The following is a 12,530-nucleotide window of genomic DNA, read 5'->3' as shown; positions in this document are numbered from 1 at the left end:
TTTTTTAGGATATGAAAAATCCCTAAGCCTTGGTCATTGTATCCTCCTGAACTGTGGGATGGGAACTTGGGGTACTGTTTTGTAGTTGGTTTCAGAGAGCAGCATTTTGTCCTGCAGGTGCTGCAGGTACCATTATTTAACATCTGTATGACTCTGTTGGGAGCAGTCATCAGGTGCCATCAGTACACTGATTATACCCATCTCTATTTTTCTGTAACATTTCAATTGGGAGAGACCTTGCAACCCCAGAACCAGCACCTGGACTCAATGCTGTGCCAATTAAGGATCAATAAATTGACTCCTGGCAAGACAAAGCTCTGCACTATGGGTGGGCTGTGCTTGAATTCCCATTATTTTTTATTGTATAGTGAATGTGTTTTGCAATAAGAGGAGGAACAAATAATTGAAGGAAGCAATTAATTTCATTCTCTCTGGAGAAAGAACAGGGAACAGATGCATGACAATTAGTAATCTGTTCCCTACCCCCATCCCCACTGCTAAACTAAGCCGGAAGCAATAAAACAGGCTAAACTTGTGAACAGGAAGCTTTTAAGCAATTGCACAATAGCCCTAAAAACCTAAATGGCACATGTTCACAATGTCCAATTATTATCAAATGTTTACCAGAAATCAGGTCTGAAATAACATGGGATGACAACATAGAATGCATTAATTTGGTAATGAAGTTGTATGGACTCCGCTAAAAAATTGAGAGAAAAAACACCAGCAATTCCCCCTTCCCACCAGTGTGGAAGCCACCTTAATGACTACTATATTTAGCTGAGCCATAGATTCTAAAATTCTAAGTTACCGCAGTTCCTTCAGCATTTTTAATACTTCCCATATTGGTATTTTGGTAATATACATATTTATTTAAACATAAAATAAAATTTATTGGTTAAAAGCAATGATTAAACCAGGCTTTCCAAACTTGGTGCCCTCCAGATATTGACTGACCACAACTCTCACCATACCTGACCATTCACCATGCTAGATGAAGTGGAGCACAGTTGGAGTTCTCCAATACCTAGATGTCACCAGGTTGGGAAAGGTTGGATTAAGTCAGATAAAATGACCAAATCAGCTAACAGGCCTACTTTAAACCCTATTGAAAGGAATTAATTTTGGAATACTGTAAGGTAGGCAACAGTCTTTTCATAGTACTCTTAATATGATACATACTGAATTCTACTCAAAAGAAAATATCAACAGTTCACAACGTAACACCTCACAAATCCTTTAAAATGAATGCTAGAGATGTTTCTTTAAAAATCAGAGGGATACTTTGGATAATTCAATGTGGTTCAATTTTAAAACACTTTAAATGTAAGTAATATCAGCTATGAGAGAATGCATGAAAAAGATTCAGGGCACACAGTGAAAGAGGAGCTTATGGTGGATTTTAGCTCATTATCACCATAGGCAGAGTTATTTTAGCAAGTACCTCCTACAACTTTGTTTAGTTGCACATAATGCTATCTCTTCTGACTCATACATGTTCTTTGCTTTCATGGATTTGCTTAGCTGCAATGTAATCTACTTGATCAAGTTTCTTTTTATACCTTTCTTCCAGTTGGTTTCTCCACCATGGTGCTATCGCTGTCAGAATTTTGAATCTGAACTGCCTTTGCTGACCCAAATCTGGGCATTTTATAGTTGTTCACTGACTTTATCTTGCATCTGAGTGCTCATTATGCATCTGCCAGGGAAAAGACAAGAAAAATGGGGAAATAAATAAATAAATAAATAAATAAATAACAGCATACTTGAAGTAATCTACAAGTATTGGGTAACATTTCAGTGTATCGGGTTTTCACAAATATATTTATTTATTAAATTTGTATACTGCTGTTCATCTATAGATCTCAGGGCAATTCACAGCTTAAAAATACAAGATAAAAACAAGAACAAAACAAACAAACCAGCAACCACCCCCTCCCACAAACACATTTAAAAGGATATACGATGATACTCAGCCAAAGGCCTAGTTGACCTGGCACCTAAAGGTGTATAATGAAGGTGGCGGGCAAACCTTCCTATGGAGAGCATTTCACAAACGGGGAGGCAATGCAGAAAAGGCCCATTCTCATATTGCCACCCTCTAGACCAGGCATCCCCAAACTGCGGCCCTCCAGATGTTTTGGCCTACAACTCCCATGATTCCTAGCTAACAGGACCAGTGGTCGGGGAAGATGGGAATGGTAGTCCAAAACATCTGGAGGGCCGAAGTCTGGGGATGCCTGCTCTAGACCTCTCGTGGAAGAGGCACACAAAGAAGGGCCTCACATGATGATCACAGAGTCTGGGTTGGTTTATATGGGGAGAGGCAGTCCTTGAGGTATTGAGCTGTTAAGGCTTTGTAGGTCAAAACCAGCACTTTGAATTGGGCCCAGAAACTAATCAGCAGCCAGGACAGAATCAATGTAATATTCTCAAATCATCTTGCGCTGGTGAGCAACTTGGCTGCCGAATTCTGCACCAGCTGATGTTTCTGAACAGTCTTCAGAGGCAGTCCTATGTAAAATGTGTTGCAGTAATCTAACCTAGAGGTTACCAGAGCACAGAGAAAAGTAGTTAGGCTATCCCTAGCCAGAAAAAGGTGCAGCTGGGCCACCAGCCAAAGCTGATGGAAGGCACTCCACGCCACTGAGGACACCTGAGCCTCAAGCGACAGCAAAAGATCCAGAAGTACCCCCAAGCTACGTACCTGCTCCTTCAGAGGGAGTGTAACCCCATCAAGAGCAGGCAACCTCCCATCCATCTGGTCTAGAGAACCGCCCACTAACAGTGCCTCAGTCTTATCTGGATTGAGCTTCAGTTTGTTGGCTCTCATCCAGTCCATTACCGAGGCAAGACAAGGGTCCAGCACTTCCACTGCCACACCTGCAGATGTAAAGGAGAAGTAGAGCTGTGTGTCATCAGCATATTGCTGACAACGTACTCCAAAACTCCAGATTACCCCAGCCAGCAATTTCATGTAGATGTTAAACAGCATAGGGGATAAAATCAAATACTGAGGAAACCCACACTGAGGGCTCTACAGGGCTGAAGAACTCTGGAAGCATCAACCTCTGGAAACATCCATCCAAGCAGGACCGAAACCACCGCAAAGCGGTGCCACCCAACCCTAACTCAGACAGCCACTCCAGAAGGATACCATAGCATGCTTAGAATTGTGATGTTCCAGTTCATTTGATTAGATACTGTCATGAAGAAAAAGTATTCACTAACAGGAAGAAAATCAGTGACTGACAACAAATTTTGAAAACTCATACAGTATATACTTTCATCAAGATAAATATTTCTATTCACATTGGTTTGAATCTAAAGTGGCTCCTCCATTCAAATTGGGAAGGGGCATTTTGACCACCTCTCCATTCTACAGTCTCCACACCATATCCCACTCCGTTCTGTATGGTCCCAGAAAACCCAGAAGTGGATTTTCAGGGAGCTGCAGAACAAAGGAAGAGGCAGAAAAGGCCTACTCCACGAACTCTGCCCAGTTCAAAGGAGGTAAATTAGGATCTTAGCCATTATCCCTAAGTAATGCTAGCTTCTGGAGAACCAAATGCATAGATAACTACAACCACATAGAAAGGCCTATGTATGCAGCAAGCCTAGCATTTCTGCAATCTATTGGATTAAGCAGATGATAATATTGAGCTTGCTACACCCAAAACACAGTTAACAATTCTGTATATAGGCCAAGAAAAGTTATCTTGGCCTCATGATTGTGAACTCATCTTCTCCAAACCATATCTTCTATAGCATATTTACTCTTGTCATTACCATTATTGTTGGCAAAATATTACATAATTGTGAAAAACTAAATGTTTTGTTAGAAAAATACAACAATATGAAGGGGGGGATGAAACGGTAATGAAGTCTACTTTGGGGGATTTCCCAACATAAATCACAGGTGTCTAACTTCATATTATTGCGTTCATGGATACTGAACACAGGGGAACATTGAGTGATACAATGGTGCAGCAACATTAACCACTGTTCCAAAGTTCCAGAGGAGGTATCACAGTGACCTGTTTCTATAAGAAAAAAAGTTGCCACACAGCAGAAAAGGAATCTGGCTTTGTTTGCCTGGAATCAGATAATCAGGCCACTAGTTGATGGGTTAGTTTTTGAGCCAGAACAATATCCAACTATTTCTATACCAATAACCTAAGTTGAAACGAGCTGGATTTTTCCAGCACTGTTGACACCATGGCATATTGCGTATTGCCACAATAATAATAAAAATAGCAATTTATTAAATAAATTTGTCTCCCACAAGTATCAACAATAATACTAATTTGGTGCATATGAATATAACAATTACATACTTTTTTGTTATAGTACAGCTTATTGCTAATAAGTGATTGCACTAGAAATGTTTATTATATTTGATTGATACTAAGTGATACATTTTAATGATTGATAGTTTATTTTCTAGTAATTTAAAATATTATAATGTTTATATTATCAAAATTTATTATTTGGACTGTCATATTATGTTTTGAAATTATCTAGTAATTGAGTTGTTATTGTTATGATGTATTTGCATTTTTGTTGTGTTCTGAGTTACTTTGGGCATAATTAATTAGCAAAGCAGAATTGAAATAATAAAAATAAAATAGTAATATATCTTGTCCAGCATTTTTTCCTCATTTATCCTATAACCATATTCCAAAAATGGTGGTCTTCATTCCCACCCTAAATGGAAGCATATCCCTCTTTGTTTACAAGCCACCAGTAACAGAATGTGCATTATATACATCAGTTTAACCAAAGTTTAGGACCATCCATCCAAGCAACAGAGTATTCTGTCATATGAAATTGATCTAAAAGGGTTCCTTGGCAGTGACCTTCCTATTTCTCCTTTTAAGCTTTGCTCCCACATTTTTGAGCCCCAAATTAGCACCTGTAGAACTTTCAATTAAAATGTAAATTTTGGAGACTAAGCTTCTGTAGCCATCCTTAGCTTCTACAACTAGTTTTTTAAATGGCACCAAATGTCTAAGAGGCTTTTACTTAATTGTTGGATTAGAAATGAAATATTGTATCTGATCTGATGGATTGTACCTCCAAATACTGAAATGTTGCTTCAATCTGCACAAACATTCCTTTTTTAATTTCAGAAAGTGAAAGGTTCACAATAAGAAGTCATGGATTTCAATTTTTCAAAAAACAAAACAAAACAAAACAAGCTATGACAAGTGAGGTAACAAACAAAAGGAGATTACCTAAAGTGGAATCACAGTTGTTAGTTCCAGACTGCCAGCACTAGTCAACCTTGAGGTCAGCTTATTGTAGCTAGTATGAAATAGCCAAAGCAGATCTAAATAGAAATTATTACAATTACTAAAGTAAATAAGATAATTAAGACTTGTAGCCAACCATTTTCTCAAAATACAAATATGGTAAACAAATGCTCTAATAAATCTTAACTTTGTTTCCTAAATCCTTCTAGCTATATTATTGTGTAATTGAAAATAAAATATTGCTTAACAAATACTCTCAGTGTGGTTCCACTCAGAAAGCAGCAATGATAATGTTAGCCATGTTATTTTTCAATTAACATTTTTCATGTGTTACATATTCAATGCCTGATGACTTGCATATGAATGTATAAAATACTGCATTGAAAAAAACTGTGGAGCGATGATGTGAGATAACATGAAAGTTCTATTCATACGTACTCTTTGATTTGTGATGGCTCATTCATACATATAGTCCCCACTGCTTGCTGCAGTAATTAGATGAGGAATATGCATTTGTGAACCAGCCTTAAGCCAGTCAATAAACCACGCAGAATCTCTGAGTATGCATATAATGCAGCCTAGTTCCATTATGCTAGGGTCCTTGATACCAGTTACAGTAGGATTACATCAGCATAACTTGGCTGGAATCCTATGAACTCACGACAGAAGAGAAGAAAGCAAAGTAATAGCAGTGCAAACAAGAAATAACAGCAATACCAACATTCTCACTGCATTCTTGCACCCACCCGCCTCATCAACGGTACATAGAGAATGACCCCAAATTATTAATGCACAGGACGCACCACTCAACACATGGCAATGGAAGAACAAACCCATTATTTTATCTGCAGCAAGACACAAACAGGAAAAAGCTTAAAATAATGTGCTTTAAAATTCAATTTTAACTTTAAAGGACACATGTATTGAAAATGAACTTATGACTGCTTTATGAAAAGCAGCTTGTTCAGGGAAATAATTATGCAAATAATATGTTCAGTGGTCATCATATAGCACAATGTGTATTGTCTTATTTTATGGCTTGATACTGAGCTCAGGGACAACAAGTCATCACAGGTATCATCTACTAATCAGCCAACTCCAGCTTGGTACCCTCCAAGTGTTTGGACAACTTCTACCATCCCTGACTTTTGGCTATGTTAGATGGGGCTTATGGAGGTTGTATTCTAAATATTTAGAAAGCACTGGATTGGTGAAACCCCAGAACAGATTTAGGGGGTTGGCAGAGGGAGGGGAATGTCCACTGCACACATGAAAGTTCTTGTGTGGACAAAGCAACACCACTGGATATAACCCTGAGTTCTAATATTCACTCTCTACAGATGCACACCACTGCAACTTCAGCAGAAAAGAGCCGATAATAATTTCAAGCTGCCTACAGTGAAGGCTGGAGAGCAGGCAAGATTAGATAATTGCAATGATTCTGTGAACCCAATTACAATTTTGCAATAACTGAAAACTTTATGTCTGTGATGTAGTTCTAGTCAGAACTCTATCTAGACAGGGAGATTTGGCTTGGGATAAAACTAGGATTTTTTTTAAGTAGGCATGCTAGAGAACTATGAGTTAAATATCTACAAACACTTTAAGAGGTTCAATTTGTCTAAAAGCACTTGTATTATCTTACACTTAACATTCTAGCATATACCAATAATTCACATAGTATTCTTTAATGCACTGTTGTAATTAATAACCCCATCATTCTAGCACATCAAACACTCATGTATGATTTGCTTAAGTGCAATGACAATTAATACACCTTTTCCAACACCTGCCCATATATACTGAATGTTCTATAACTGAACACATCAACTCATACTTCACAACAGAGAGCCAGTTCAGCATTGCTACTCAAAGTGGTAGTTCACAGACCGGGGCCAATCCATGAATCATCAGCTGCTGGTCCATGTCAAATCCATCACAGCCTAGGTTGGATGGCATGCTTCAGGGAATATGGTACCAGTTCCTAGCACATTGCGGGGGAAATGCTAGCCCACCACATTACATGAGAAACAGTAGTCTGGAGTGCTTGTATGAACTGCGGCACCAGCCAGAACATAAAAAGTAACTCCAGATAATCAAAGGCCTCTAGGCACCCAAAAATACAATTGTTATGAGTTTCTTACTAATTTTACAATGGTGTATATCTTTCTGATATTTATTGAATTATACTACTTGTTTTGATTAATTTGTTGTTGTTTGCTTGTTGTTTGATATTATATCAAAATATTATATATATATATATAGAGAGAGAGAGAGAGAGAGAGTGCAATGTTTGTTGTTGTTTTAATGCTATTGAGATTATTGTGAGTCACTTTGTTGTTAGAAAAGCAGAATACAAATATCAGATCAAACCAAAACATATAATCTCCAGTATTTTCCTACTATTCACCCATGTAAAGGTAAAGGGACCCCTGACCATTAGGTCCAGTCGTGACCGACTCTGGGGTTGTGGTGCTCATCTCGCATTATTGGCCGAGGGAGCCGGTGTACAGCTTCCAGGTCATGTGGCCAGCATGACAAAGCCGCTTCTGGCGAACCAGAGCAGCACACGGAAACACCATTTACCTTCCCGCTTAGAGCGGTACCTATTTATCTACTTGCACTTTGATGTGCTTTCGAACTGCTAGGTTGGCAGGAGCTGGGACCGAGCAGTGGGAGCTCACCCCGTCACAGGGATTTGAACCACCAACCTTCTGATCAGCAAGCCCTAGGCTCTGTGGTTTAACCCACAGCGCCACCTGCGTCCCATTCACCCCTGTACCTCCCAGGAATTAAGCCCACCTAATCTATGTGGTTGTACCTGCTAAAAATTGACTTCATTTAAGAACAGCAGTCTTTGAGTACTGGTTCAGTAATGCCAGTGGATTATATCAGTGTTTCCCAACTGGGGCCACAGTTGAAAAATGCATAAATGGGGGGGGGGCACAGCACAAGGCTAGGGGGCCACAGAGGGAAGTGAGATGTGATGGGGGAAAATCCTGATTGGCTGGCTATCTGCTTGGCCAATCACAAGCGGATAATGGGGCAGCCTACCAGGGCCTAGCACTCCTTTTTGCCATGTGTGTTTTCTTGGCGCAGTCCTGGTTTGTTTTCGGTGGGAAGAGGGTGATCACTGAGACTCCTGTTTTGACCAGTAGAGCCCACGATCCAGAACCCCCAAGTCAGGTAAGTGTGGCGGTGGAGTGGCAATGGGTAGGGCTGGGAGAGCCGGAGCTGCTTGTTGCTGCCACCAGTGCTAGGCCTGGTGGCAGCCTGAGCCTGACTCTGCAAGGTGCAGGGTGCAATCCACCACCCCCCACTCACTGGATCATCACCTTGTCATGGTGAGTGGGCTTGCATGTTCCTTTGACCCTTGTGAGCGAAGTCGTCGGGAATCTCATACTCCCAGCAGGGTCACCCAAGGCGGTAAAGTCAAAGGGAAGGAGCTAGACAAAGAATGATCCAAGAAGTCCTCAACGGCAGAACAGGCGGATGATAACAAGCAGTATGTTACAACGGCTGTGAAGGCAGATGAAGGCTGCAGCAGATAGGAATCTACTGGTTTGTCGTGACTACTTCATGCCATCGGAACAGAGCCCTACTGTGAAGACTGTGCGTTGGTCAGCGTGCACTGATCTACACACATAAAACAAATTCACGCACAGGCATCTTCCAATAAAGCAACCCAAACCACAAAAGTCCCATGGCGATCAGCAAATGGTAATGGGGGCAGGATCGTGAAATCTGAAAGCCCCTAGTTATGAACCGGCACATGGGCGGTGGATACAGATTCAGTCGATCTGACTCAAGGAATCAAGGCAGTTGAGCAGCTCGGCAGCTGTATCCATGACTGAGCAGCCCTTTTTAGGATCCACTCTGCTCACCCCGAAAAGGGGGAGGGGCTAGAAAAGGTGCCCTAAACATAGTCTGCCTCCCTTTCCCCCTGACTGGACTACCGCGCCCAGTGGGGTCACCACCTAGCGGTCGTAAAAGACAACTGAACTTTGGAACATGGAATATATGGACTTTGTCAGATAACACAGACAGCAAGCGTCCTGAACGCAGAACTGCCATCATTGCAAGAGAGCTGCAATGTTTTAACACTGAGATATTGCAGTACTTCAAGAGATTCGAAGAGCAGGCGAGGGACAACTGAAGGAAGAAAAAGAAGGCTACACATTCTTCTGGAAAGGTCTATCTGAACAAAAACATCAAATACATGGGGTAGGCTTCGCTATAAAAAAATGACCTTGTGAAGCTCCTGTCAGAAGTCCCTACTGGCATTAATGAGCTACTCTCAACCCTTCAAATAAAGCTCACCAAAAACCAACAGGCTACTGTTATAAGCGCTTATGCACCAACACTGGATGCCGATGAAGACATTAAAGAATTGTTTTTGCTCTCAGCTGGATACTGTCCTAACAGAGACGCCTAAGGAAGATAAAATTATCCTCCTGGGTGATTTTAATGCAAGAGTTAGCCGAGATTTCGATCTGTGGCCTGGGACTATTGGGAAAGAAGGAATTGGCAACAGCAACCAGAACGGAATCTTACTTTTGATTATATGTGCAGCGCACAACCCTGTTATTACCAACACACTCTTTTGACAGAAAAATAAATTTAAAACTTCATGGAGGCATCCTCGGTCAAACCACTGGCACCTCTCAGACTATGTTATTGTCCATGCTGAAGATCGCCGTGATGTGCTCCTTACCAGAGCTATGACGAGCTCCGACAACTGCTGGACAGATCACCGACTAATATGCTCCACGATGGCTATCAAGATTATACCTCAACGCAGGCTTCAAGGAAGGAAACCAAGGCGCAAAATGAACACTCAAGCCCTTCAAGATCCCATTAAGCGGGATTGCTTCCAAACAACTCTTAAGGACCATCTGCTTTCAGAATTCCCTCATCGAGGAACACTGGGCTAAGCTAAAAACATCCATTATTGCAGTCTGTGAACAAACTATTGGATACTAAACCAAGAAACACCAGGACTGGTTTGATGAGAATGACAGTGAGATTGAACACGATTGACAAGAAAAGGAAGGCCTTTCAGATCTGGCAAAGAGACAGAAACTGTGCCACTAAGAAAAAAACCTATGCCAACGCTAAGGCTGAGGTTCAAAGAAGAACCAGAGAACTAAAAAAACACCTGGTGGATAAAAAAAGCTCAAAAGATCCAGCACTTGGCCAACACTCATGATGCACAGAGTTTCTTTAAAGCTACAAAGACCATCTATGGGCCAAAAAATCATGGCATATGCCCCCTATGCTCAGCAGACGGTATCACACTTCTAAAAGATAAAAAAGCTATTGCACTGTGCTGGAAAGAACATTACCAACATCTCCTTAATCACAACTCCCCCATAGCTGCTGAGGTCCTCTCACAAATTCCGCAAAAACAAGTAAGAGATGAGCTTGCAGTATCTCCAAATCTGGGAAAGTTGTGTACAGCTATTAACCAAATGAAAAACAACAAAGCCCAGTTGACTCGATGGGATACCTGCCGAAAACTTCAAAGTGGGCGGAATTGAACTTACACAACAACTTCACAAGCTCATCAAAAAATCTGGGAAAGAGAAGAGATCCCAGCAGACTTTAGGGATGCCAAAATTATCAATCTCTTTAAAAAAGGTAACAGAACTGATTGCAGAAACTATCAAGGCACCTCTATTCTTGCAAGGATCTTAGCAAACTGTCTGGTAACAATATCTGAGGTGACCCTTCCTGAATCCCAAAATGGTTTTCAGCCTTCTAGGCGGACAATGGACCTGATTTTCACCACTCGACAGCTTCAAGAAAAATGCAGAGAGCAAAACCAACCCCTGTATTTTGATCCTACACTGTGTTGAAGGGAAACTCCCCATCGGAGTAGAAATCATATATTGAACAGACGGAAAGCTCTTCAATTTGAGCAGGCTGAAAGCATAGAGTTTGAGGACTGGGACACTCGCAGGGAAATCAAAATGCTTGTTTACAAAGCTATTGTACTACCAACTTTACTATATGCTTGTGAAACATGGACCACTTATAAACGCCATCTCCAACTCCTCGAAAGATTCCATCAACGGTGTCTCCAAAATTTTTTACACATCACTTGGGAAGACAGGCGAACTAATATCAGTGTACTGGAAGAAGCAAAGATCACCAGTGTTGAAGCAATGATTCTTCAAGATCAACTTCATTGGACTGGTCATGTTGTGCGGATGCCTGATGATCGTCTTCCAAAGCAACTACTCTATTCCGAACTTAAAAATAGAAAGGCAAATAAAAAAAATGTGGCCCTGATCTTCAGGGTCCTGAAACTTGAAGTGTAATGTCTCGTTCTGCTTTTTTCATGTCTTTTATTTTCTCTTTCTTCTTAAAACTCAAATTCAGTGCTTTGTCTGTCTTTCCTGTCACTGACTCCACTTGTGCTGAAATAAATTCTACCTTTTCTCCCCAGGATTGCACCACTGCTTTCCGACCCTCTATCAATGCACTCTTCATCCACCGTGTATGCTTATCTAATATTTGCTGTAGCTCAGCTTCAAATCTATCGCCTTCATGAGCTGTCACTTTCCTGCCTTCTGCCATGTCAGTTTCACTTACATGCAGATTTGCTGAGCACCCTGAAGCCTCACCGAGAGGTTTCACTTTGAAGCATTTTAAACCATATTTTTCTTTAGCAGTCAGAACCTTGAGACATCTTTCAAATCTTCCTTCTATTTTTAGCTGTGTTTTATCACTTTTTATGCTTCATATTGGGTAATTTGAGCTACTAGAATAAGGAACTCTCAAATCAAGCCGCTACCTTGGTCCAGCAAGCCCTAGACTTTCCATGCTAATAACTTTCATGAGGTGAAATGTATTCACTGGTCTTCTGCTGATGCATTTAAAATAAGTATTTCCAAACAAATTTTAGCTTCTTGGGTCTTGAGATTCTTAATTTGCCCCAGTGGGTATCACCCATGGCTCTGCCTCATCTGGACAAGACTGTGAAGGTTCGAAGCACCTTTGGGTTCTATTTCTCATTTAATTAATGGTCCATTATGCTGCTTACAACTGCAGAAGAATTACAGCAAATCAAAAATGGAAAAGTGATGAGATATAGGTAACTAAAATGGCTCCACCAAAACAGAGGAAGATGAACGGTCACTACATGATTGGACAGCTGGGCCAACCAGACCCAGGGATTGGGGGAGGGAGATACTAGAGGAAAGAAACTAGCATTCTGAGGGGGTCACAGTTGGAAAGGTTTAGTTACTGCTATCAAAAGAAACTGAGTCC

General features: G+C 40.8%; 1 protein-coding gene and 1 pseudogene across 4 annotated transcripts in view; one reads left to right on the top strand and one right to left on the bottom strand.

The window, feature by feature from the left end:
- ANKRD12 (ankyrin repeat domain 12) overlaps positions 1–12,530 on the bottom strand; it is a 59,203-nt gene that overhangs the window by 33,383 nt on the left and 13,290 nt on the right. For 3 of the 4 annotated variants that reach the window (XM_060277906.1, XM_035124903.2, XM_035124904.2), the window contains exons 2-3: positions 5,238–5,332; positions 1,563–1,699 (exon numbers count right to left, since the gene is read on the bottom strand). In XM_060277906.1, the coding sequence (XP_060133889.1) occupies positions 1,563–1,649 (87 nt within the window). In that variant the 5' untranslated portion in view covers positions 1,650–1,699; positions 5,238–5,332. The remainder of the gene's footprint in view (positions 1–1,562; positions 1,700–5,237; positions 5,333–12,530) is intronic. The other variant, XM_035124905.2, reaches the window with a different exon arrangement.
- Positions 8,465–11,036, top strand: LOC132592593 (craniofacial development protein 2-like; annotated as a pseudogene).

This window comes from Zootoca vivipara, chromosome 8 (assembly GCF_963506605.1).
Source record: "Zootoca vivipara chromosome 8, rZooViv1.1, whole genome shotgun sequence".
NCBI lineage: Eukaryota > Metazoa > Chordata > Lepidosauria > Squamata > Lacertidae > Zootoca > Zootoca vivipara.
Note: the sequence above shows the minus strand (reverse complement) of the source record. Positions and strands in the feature narration are given on the sequence as shown.